At 42.0% G+C, this 10728-nt stretch overlaps 1 protein-coding gene across 1 annotated transcript; it reads left to right on the forward strand.

The window, feature by feature from the left end:
• Positions 1 to 1633: 1633 nt before the first annotated feature.
• On the forward strand, positions 1634 to 10166 carry si:dkeyp-72h1.1 (uncharacterized protein LOC799956 homolog). Its single transcript, XM_067241923.1, has 4 exons — positions 1634 to 1813; positions 6029 to 6141; positions 7755 to 7923; positions 8175 to 10166. Exons 2-4 carry the CDS (start codon positions 6055 to 6057, stop codon positions 8234 to 8236), a joined length of 318 nt encoding a protein of 105 aa, XP_067098024.1. The 5' UTR covers positions 1634 to 1813; positions 6029 to 6054; the 3' UTR covers positions 8237 to 10166.
• Positions 10167 to 10728: the final 562 nt, after the last annotated feature.

Genomic DNA, 10728 nt, shown 5'->3' on the forward strand with positions numbered 1-10728 from the left:
CACCTATGATAAGATAACATATAATATAATAAACCACCTAAATATACAAATAATAAACAATACAGTATACTAAAACTATAATACACATAATATCCTATACTAACCGTATAACCTATACTAACCTAGAGACAAGTAGGGTACAATTAGTGCAATATTGCTGATTGTGCAACCAGTAGCTGAAAGTGCAACAAGTAGCTGAAGTGACAGTGTGTAAAGTGACTAGTGTGAGTGTCGACAGTGTATCAATGTCCATATCAATGTTCATTCAGAAGCCTGATGGCCCTTGGAAAGAAACTGTAGTCCAGTCTACGTGTGCGAGACCGAATGCTTCGGTATCGCCTACCAGAAGGCAACAGGGTAAAAAGACGGATGGGTGGCAACAGTCTCTTAGAATCCTGCCAGCTTTCCTGAGGCATCGTGTGTGGTAGGTGTGCTGTAGGGCAGGGAGCTTCCTAGGAGCATCAAATATTCCCTTGGATAAGGTGTGTGTGTGCGTTACAGACTTTGAACTGTAACCAGCAACCCCCCACGCGCATGCCACTGTAACACAATACATAATCACTGATTAAGAATTGATGACAATACTAATCAATAATGCATCCACCTGGATAAATCGCTGACTTTCCTACTCCTACAAACCACACGGAGGATCCAGATGGGTCATGAAGCGAGAAGTTTCCACTCTGAAGACGAACCTTGCGTATCAGGTATAAATAGCTAAAGTGGGTGAACTTTACAATGAGTTCAATTTGTAATCAAGGCCTTCTGACCCTATATTTAGTATGTGTCGGCAGTGCCATTGGTTGTTTTTTTGACTAACCTGTGGTGTTGGCCAAATATGCTGTAATGGATGTTGATAGCCAACCTATTGATGTGTGGATGATAGATTTTCAAAAAGAGGTTTGGTCAGGAACAAGAGAAATTGTTTTGGTGTTGACAAAAAAGCCTGCATCCCTCCAAACAAACATTGATTTCCAGTATTGCTGTAAACACTCGCACTGAAAATTGCTGTCTTTTGTCTTTGCTCCGCGTGTACAACTATTAGGCCCTAACCTGATTTACAATCTGGTGGCGTTAAGATATGTTCTCTTACGTCAACGCGGGATAGTACTACATGAGTGAGCAGTTTGCTATCCGTCTGACAGGCTATATTTTTCTGAATGCTTCTACATTTAGCCCTTGATGTTCGCTGTGAAAAATAATGACCGAATCCTACTATTTGAATAATTAAGTAACGAAAATTATGGGAGTTCTTGACATTAAATAAATGTCACGCTTGTCCAACCGGCATAATGGTGCGATCACGATTTCTTGACTGGTAGGCTAATTATAGGCTTTACACATGAAACACTGTTGATTCGGTTAAGTGGTATGGATGACAGTGAAACAGATTGTTTCACGATCATAAAGGCATCTCTTTTCAAATGAACAGCTTCTCAAAAACTCATAAAAATAAAACAAGAAAACAAATATTGGACCCGGCTCTGGATCAAGTTACTAATGACTTGAGAAAAAAGAATGTGCAAATGTCTACACCCAATCTTCTATTTGCCATCCATCCCTCCTCCTCTCCTCCCTCCTTCGTAGGCTACCTCACTCACTCATGACACACACGTTCGCACTCACACACAGCTTTAAAGCAGACGCTCCAGTGACCTGAAGATATTGTCTCCGCTGGAAAGTGGAATTGGAAGTTCGCCGTTCGCATTCAGAGCGAGCGAAAAAGAGTGTTTTATCTCATAACTCAATACGACAACAGCTCCCATATCGGAGTACTTCTTTCAAAACTACAAAATAGTCGACGTCCACAAAGGTATGTGTTCTTTGATGTTTGAGCTTACTCTAGTCTAGAGGACTCTTCATCCATTGCCAGGTACCGCGAATCACAACTTTACTGTGCCTGATGACTATGTGTGGATGATGCAAACATGATGGAAGTAATTTGATATTATAGCAGTAGCTGTAAAGTCTGGTAGTATAACCATAAAATGTGATACATTTTTCAAGGCAGATGTAACATATGGTAACTTGGTTTGTTGGTATCAAAGGATTTCAGACAGAAAACTGGACATTTGCTTGGACACCTATTTGTTATTTTTTGGGGGGAAATATCTCACATTTTCAACAGGAACACAGTCCAGTGCATAAATAACTCATGTGGACCACGGTTCACTTATTCTATGACCTGGCTGGCTTTGGGGCATTTTTACAAAATATATCTGGCATCAGAACAGACTCCCTGTGATCCTCTTTTGGCAATGGTTTGCAAAATGATGTAATATAATATGCCTTACAATCTGCTACTGGTAAAGACAAATATGAACATGAGTCTTTACAGGCTGGTGCCTGCAAGCTTAACTTAGACATTAGTTTCACATCTGACTGTAATATGAAAAGACTTGTTCATTTGCATGGATTTGAATTGCACCTGGCAATGACCGGGGGTAGCTTGCACGCATCCCTGAGGGGTTACATCGCATAGACAAAAATGATCTAACATTATTCGGTCTAACATTATTCTCAGATGATCCTATCCGAGCTGGATTTATTTTTTGTTCAAGTGAATTCTTTATGAAAGTGTGATGGTAGTGAAAGTTGTGGGACTGAGAAAGCGTCATTTGAGTATTTCTTGTAATACTTCTTAACACTTTATCACTTTAAACTTAGCTTTCTTTGAGGTGATGATACATTTCGGATGCTACTTATTTCAAGCGGTAGCAATGATTCAAAATACATGATACCATTTCCTCATCACCATGTAAATGTGGCAGCGAACTGTGATAAGTCTATAATTTCCATAGATTTGAAAATGGTTTTCCATGACGCCATGAGCAAGCAGAACTCTCCTTGGCTCTGCTCAATTATTCAAGAGAAATATTTCTATGCTTCTCCCTCATTGTTTCCTTATGTGCCACTGTGCACACTTATAGGAAGCTGGAAGTGAACTGCATCAATGGCTGGCTTTTTCCTCGGTCATTAGCTTGCAGGTCTCCACGGTCAAGAATGGGAAATCAATCAAGAATAGTCAGGGTGGCCCTATAGGGAATGTGTGGCACACAGACAGAAAAACCTGCAGAAAAAAAACATTCTCACGCACACATGAATTGTGCACATGCACACAGTAATGCATATGAGATGAAGACATGCAGGCAGAAAGGCAGGCAGGCAGGAATACAGGCATCCAAGCAGACAGCCAGGCGGGCAGATATAAACCACACCAGCCACACCAGCCGGAGAGAGGAATAATCCCGTTACCAAAAAAAGATCAAGACAAAAGAGTTGATAAGATGCAAAATATTATGATGAGTTTGTTCACTCTGGCTTTAGTATCTGGCTTTAGTTTTATAACAAAATGCCAACTGCCAACACGTGTTTTCAACCCTTTGATCCTCCACTCCTCTCTCTTTGTTTGTCCCACTCAATCATTACTAATGAAAGGGTTGCACACTAACAAGGGCTCTGGTGCCTGCAGAGTGTGCGGCACTGATACAGATGGAGTAGTTGGATTCTGCGATCCCAAGAAGAAGTATATTGGATGCAAGCATCTCATCTAAGCTAACAAATCCACATTAGTGGCTGAAAATCAAAAATTTGCTTTTTTCTTTATTTGGAAGTGAAACAATGCCTTTAAAGGTTAAAGGGAACCTTCTGGGTGGTACAGGTATTGGGTACATATAATGAAAATGTTTGATTAACTTGGGTCTGAAAGATTTGGGTCTTAAAGACTTGGGTCTTCTTTTCCAGGAAAGCTGCATCATATTGTCCTGCTTGTTTTTGCTGTGTCACAAATGAAGCGCACCTGACTCTACTTACTAGCTGCTTAGCAGTCATTTCAGGTCCTAGTTGCTAAAACGTAAAACCAGGTGACGATTTTGGTTAAATTGATTCAATCTATCGATTTCGCTTCACAATACTGCTTTACAACCAAACGTGGCTCGAGTCTTGAGGGTATGAGGATAAAAGTGGAGCGCAATGAGAGGTGTAAGGGATGATGAGTTTGCTTTTGACTTGAGGACCTACGCTTTAGTTTAGTCAGCTAATGCAGTCTGAGAATCCCACTTTTCCCCCAATATCTCAGCATGTCAGAGTGCAACGACTATGGGAAGCTTTTGGAGGTTGGTTGGAGGGGGAGGGAGTACATGCACTCCAAAACACATCAACTATCCAAAAACACTGTCCATTTCAGACTCTCAAAAAGATCCATAAGAAGTACATTTGAGTACTATTTCGTGACAGAATCGTGGAACTACAATTGGTGAGATAAAGGTATGATAGTCAAATATACATTTAGGGGAAGCAAGGAGGATATGCAAATAGAAAATGTTCTTGAGCTTTTGCCATTGGGGACCTACAAACCAACACTTTCATGGATTCTTTGTGCTGTGAACTGTAGCCTTGGTATGCACCTTGGTATGCGCTTAGACATTTTCAGGTCGGACAAGTTTACTTCACTATCTCCGTTATACTGGCTCTCAAGTATTATTGAGAGTTTTCAGGGCTAGGGCACTTGTAACAAATTAACTCATATGCATGTATGCATGTACGCATGCACACACGCACACACGCACACATATACACGCAGTTAGGTTATTGACCGCCTGCCATGTCTCCGTGGCAACTGCTGGGGGAAACGTGCATGCTTTGTAGTGGAGAGGTCGCTTAGCAGAGGGGAGCCAATCAGTAGATTAGTCACTCCATACCACCATACACTACACACACACACACACGCACACACACACACACACACACACACACACACAGACTCATCAGTGTCTAGTGGCCCAGCTGAGGTCCAGCTGAATCATTTCTCATTTTCATATTATCCCTGCTGGAACCAAGGGAAAAACGTGAGGCTTGAGTTTCAACACTCCTTACAAATCACGCCATCATTTATTGAGTTACACTGTTGCATCAGCTAGCATTGAGCAAGTGGACAAGAACGAACAAGAGTTTTTCGTGTGGGATGTATTGATTTTGTGGATTTTGTAATTTTCCTCATCTTTTAGTTCTGTCACAACATGTGAAACTATAGTGTTAAGTAAGGTAGCATGTAATCATTTGTAATCAGTTGTGTTAGTTGGCCCAGAAAGCAAATACTTGAGTAACCCTCGGGGGTGACCCACTTCAAATTAGGCCTAATTTAGAGGTAATAGAAAACTCTATTAGTAAACATCGAAGTTTACTTGAAATGATGAATGTTGCCTACGGTCAAGATTTAGGGTTACTTAAGTTAACATCAAAAATGTACAGGGAAGTTATGGAACAGTTTGTGTCTCTGTAAACGTGTGTCACTGTCAAACCTGAATGATTTTCTTTCAGGCACCACTGAATGAACCTGTTTGACATCTATCTGTAATACTTTCCAACTTCCTGCTTGCTGTTCCCTTTCAAGATGACACAGGTGATAGTTGATAGTTTACTGTCAAGAAAATAGTATGCATGAACACATAACCTTCCAACGAGAGGTTGAACAAGAATGAAGCTTAAAAACTTTAGCCATGAAGAAAAATAAGATCATGACAACCTGAACTTTTGGCTTCCCCACTACTGATCTATTACCTCCTTGTTCCTGGTCTCAGAAACAATGTTCTAACTCATACGATCCTCTCTATAAAAAGAATGCTCATTTGTATGAACATTTTTCTTCCCACAAGTAGAGCAGCAATGTTCCTGCTCGCACTCCAAAGCACTTGAATAAGATTGAAGAAAGTATACATAATTTAGGCTACCAAGGTTGCAAAATTCCAAAAAGGGGCTTCATTGCGGCCTTATTCTTGAAGCTGGAAGTTTCCAATCCAGTTGAGAACATTCTTCAATGTTTTGGTGAAATCATTACTGAATATACAACTCTGCCTTTTGTTTTTGTCAGTAAAGTTTTGTCAATCCTGTGAGTGGTAAAAAATAGGTATATTATTTTTTTTGTGTAAGGGGTAACAATAATCTAATATTAGGAGTATTATGTTTGGAATTTGAGGTGTGGCTTTGTTATTAAACTGAGGAATGACTTCCTTCTTCCTTCTTTGCATAGGCTGTTGATTGAGGCTTCCTGACAGGATGACAGAAGTGATGAACACTTGTGATTCGACGGTCGGAGACTTTGGAGTGGGCGGAGCCTCTGGAGAGGAGGGCATATCCTTTCAGGTAGGATATGAGCCAAACAAACAATAGGAAAAAAAAGAACAGCTAATCCACTCATCTAAAAATGTCACTGTGTCTCCATCTCTCTTTCCGTTTCTCTCATCCCTTTCTCTCTTTCCCTTTCTTTCTTTCTTTCTCTCTCTCTCTCTCTCTCTCTCTCTCTCTCTCTCTCTCTCTCTCTCTCTCTCTCTCTCTCTCTCTCTCTCTCTCTCTCTCTCTCTCTCTCTCTCTCTCTCTCTCTCTCTCTCTCTTTCTCTCTCTCTCTATATATATATATTTCTCTCTATCTCTCTCTCTAACTGTCACCCACACAAAAACATGCAAAGACAACACTTGCACAAACTGTGACAAAAACAAGCACACACTCACATTTGTATCGCTTCCAGCCTCTCGAATCTCCTGTCTCCTCTCAGTCTCCTACCTGTGTCTCCTCCCTGTGTCTCCTACCTGTGTCTCCTACCTGTGACAGGTGCAAACGTCCATCCATTCCTCTGAGCTGTCAGAATCTATTTCTGACTGAACTTCTGTATGACTGCCATCCATCCCTCTTCCCCCTTTCGTTCGCCACCCACCCTTTCCAGCCGAATTTCTCCCCTTTTTAAAAAAAAACCATGAATTAAAGGGGTCCTTGAAAAGAGAAAACTCGCTTCGCTCTTGTGTCTCCACAGTAAAGGTCACAATCCACCCAGGAAATTTGTGTCATTAGTTTGTGAGGAGCAAGAACATGGGGAGGTCTTAATTGGCTCGTTGAATAGGGACCCACTGTACAAGAAGCCGGAGAACTCCCATAGGTCTGCAGGAAGAGAGCAGCCAATCCAGTTTGTTTCTCGGCTTACCAGATTGGCCTATTTGCTGATGCAGGTTTCTGCTTGTCTGCCACCACTGACACCCTTCTTCCTCCACTGGAGGGATGGTGTTATGAAAGTAATTGCGGCACACACAAATTGTGACTCACATCCTCTTGTCCGTTAAAGCCCTTCAGAGCTCTGTGAGGCCTTGGCTTTCATGGGGAGATGTCACGCTCGCAGCATGCGCTGAATTCAAAACTCCTTGTTATCTTCTATTCATTTCGTAGCATTAAACTTAATTTTACAGCGAGAGTGAATATACGAAGAAGAAGGTTGAAAACATATATTTATGGTTTCAATTGGCTGTTTACCTTTCTCGTCACCACCTTTCCCTCAGTCAACATGCTACCTTTGTAGATGTTATCTCCAGTTGTAACTGTCAGGGGAACTGTGATGAATGTTTAGGCTGTCAGCTTTTGTAACAGGTTGGGATGGGATCTTTCAGCAACTTCTGCTTTCCTCTCTTGGAACTTAGACAACCGCGAGAGAAATTAAGGTGGTCTGTGGTCCTTGAGGTATTAGTTTGGCCTACCAACATGCGTGGTATGTCCTCTCAGAGATGATGCCATACCCATGAACATTCAGACCAACATGTTCAGACCAAATTAAGCGAGCAGTTCAAGGAATGGAATGGAACGTTCAGGCTTGTTTTGGGAAGATGATGCAGAGAGGAACGAGCGAGGACCCGCATGACCCCCCCACCCCCCCCCCACCCCCGGCGAAAATAGTCCAACTGTTGGTGACCCGGTGCGATTTTGTTCCTCTCAGATCTTTCCGGACTCCCACGAGCGGTTCCCCAAACTGTCCAAGCGGCTGCCCTCCATAGTGGTCGAGCCCACAGAGAGCGGAGAGGTAGAGAGCGGGGAACTCCGCTGGCCCCCAGATGATTTCAGTTCCCAGGAGGTCGCCCCTGAACAGGCCCAAGCCCAGGAAGCAGGTGAGAACTACTAAATCCCATTTTGTACAGAGCAACACGACAGGGTTAACTGGTATAGTGCTTGAATTTCATTGAGATGTAAGGAAAGAATGACTGGCAACTTAGACCTATGACATAGTTGGACAGGATCACTAAAAGAATTCTGAGTCCCACACATGGGTGTTCCCCTCATGTAGTTCCAGGCCTGTCTGTGTGTGTTTGTTTGTGTGTATGTGTATAAAGAGACCCTTGTGTGTGTGTGTTCATTGCAGAGGAGAAACATCCAGTTGAGGACGAGCACCTGGACAGAACGATGGACGGAGTTTCAAAGTGACTTCTGCGGTGCTGGCCCCAAACCAGCCACTCACTGTGAATGTCTCCATGACGGACTGCAGCCTGAGGAAGAGGTTTCACGGCAAAGTCTCCGCCCGTCCAACCAACTCATCGGTAGACCTCCACACCACACCTGGCAGAGCCCTTTACAACTGTCTTAATTAGTTCATACGTGCCAAACTCTAAAGTGGGTATTTTGCTCCTGTAAATGGTCTTGTTGCTTGTTTTCCTATTGATGGGGTTTCACAACAACGTTTTTACACACACCCCTTTCAGAGTTTGTTGTGTCGTCTTTAGTTGTGATCGAAATGCGTTTTTCTGTAAATATAATTTGAATCTTTCTGCCTTAGACCAAAGTCTATGACATCGTACTGAGATTAACACTGGATGAGAAGAGCATGTCTTTTACATAACTACAACTGCTCGACTACTGTAGACTTTACTAATAAATAGATTCATAGCTTTTGAACCACTATTGGTAAACACATTGTATCATTAGATTCTTATTAGTTGATGTTTTACTTTCCCCAAAGCCAGTCCATAGAGCTTCAAAAAGATGGATCACTTTAAATGTCAAGACCAATGTTCACCTGAAAAGGTCATATCATCATATTTAATATGTGTTGCACTGTTGCTCCTTATGCTTTTGTTCGTGTTCATTAATGAACTGTTATCCTATCCAGCTATTCTAGCTGATTCAAATAATCACTGATAGATGGGCAACATTTTTGATGGGATGTTTTTATATGCACAAACATAGATGCTGAAGCACTTTAGATTTCCTAGATTTCCATAAAGATATTTGTCTCAGTGGTCAAATTGTGGATCAAATAATTTGCAAATAAGGTCAAAAGCGTGGATGACCTGAGATACATTTAAATACCAGAGTCACCATAATGTGTTTCAGTTTTTCACCAAAGTCTGTATTGTAATGAGCCAAACATAATGAAACCAGAGTCAGTCAACATTCATTGAAAACACATCAGAATCTTCAATTCCTGCCTTTCTCTCTGAAACTACATGGGCACTTCTTCAATCGTATTTAAACCTATTCATTATCCCACTCATGTACTTCCATCACAGGGACATGTGTGGGATAATAATGTTTTGCAGCATTGGTACTGTAGCACAGGCAGGATATCGCTGTTGTTATGGTGAAGGTGGGTTAGGAACAGGCAAGCAGTGTCTCACAAGGTCTGCAGGACGTGCAATAACCTTTTTTGTTTGTTGAAAGGATAGAGAACAGTGTGTGCTTCGGACCAACACCAATTGACAACAATATTAAAATGCACAAAATTGTTTTGGGAATCGGTTGATTTGTGCAGTCACCAAGTGTTGACTATGTCATGTAGACATGAGGAGTGATTTTAGCTTGTGTTGACTCGATTACTGTAAAAACTGTAGTAAAACTATATGTCACTCTATTTTAGTGTGAACTGCACCTAGGATTCATCTCTGTCCAAAGGTATGTGCCTTCTGCTCATCTACACAAAGTAGCTCCAATACATCTATGGACATCTTCTATGAGTAATAAAACTTTCCATAACCAACAATGTAATAACTTTGTTGTAAAACGTATGTACTATAAGTGTGCAAATCATTTATGTGATTTCGTAAGACAACAGTCATGGTAATATACTGTTTGTGATTTCTTAATAAATGACGCACAGCATTGGAGTCATGTAGTAGCCGTTTGTGTGAATACAGCGTTATACAGTATGTTCCTTTATTTGGGAGTGGATATTCAATTTTTTGTAGACTAAACAAATGTCTTACAGCTTAATACTTGATATGGTAAAAACATGGTCTGTATGAATGTATTGGTACTGTGGTAAGGCTTTGGGCATTGTCACTGTGGGTAATTATGTGTATGTACGTGTTTTGCTGTAAGATACCTGGCTGTTTATAATAAACGTTCGAGACGGAAGGTCCATTTTCTGCCTTTCAGTTCAATAATTGTTCCAATAATTGGTGATGACCTCAGCCAGTCCTCCGTGCTGAGGGAGCTCTGATGGAGTGTCAAGTGCTGTTGTGCTGTTGTGTGGACCGTGCCACCGACACAGAGGAGCGTGAGCAGGCCATATTGGTCCTGCCACACAGCAGATGCCACTCTACTCATATCGTATCATCACCACCACATGCCCCGTCAGCTCTGCCCACTCTGATGATCAGCCCCATCTCTCCACTGGCTCCGCCGGTTTGGCACACCTGTATTGGCAGCCGTGTTGGCACAGGGGTTAGGCACTCACACACACACACACACACACACACACACACACACACACACACACACACACACACACACACACACTCCTACAGGCCTCCCTGGGGGGAGTAGGGAGATTCTTTTTTGGGGGGTTACGCCAGCGTTCACTGTCCTCATTTGGATGCTGTTCACAGGTGTCTTTGGCATTCTCTGAGTGGTTCCTCTACCAATGTACTTTCAGAGGCCTGTAGGGAGATGTGTCCTGTCCACTAGACCTAACACATGCT

This window comes from Osmerus mordax, chromosome 8 (genome assembly GCF_038355195.1).
Source record: "Osmerus mordax isolate fOsmMor3 chromosome 8, fOsmMor3.pri, whole genome shotgun sequence".
NCBI classification, from domain to species: domain Eukaryota; kingdom Metazoa; phylum Chordata; class Actinopteri; order Osmeriformes; family Osmeridae; genus Osmerus; species Osmerus mordax.

Coding starts and splice junctions, on each gene's coding strand:
- si:dkeyp-72h1.1 (XM_067241923.1), top strand. CDS start 6,055: ATGACAGAAGTGATGAACACTTGTGATTCGACGGTCGGAGACTTTGGA. Junction 6,142..7,754: donor AGGAGGGCATATCCTTTCAG/GTAGGATATGAG, acceptor TGTTCCTCTCAG/ATCTTTCCGGACTCCCACGA. Junction 7,924..8,174: donor GGCCCAAGCCCAGGAAGCAG/GTGAGAACTACT, acceptor TGTTCATTGCAG/AGGAGAAACATCCAGTTGAG.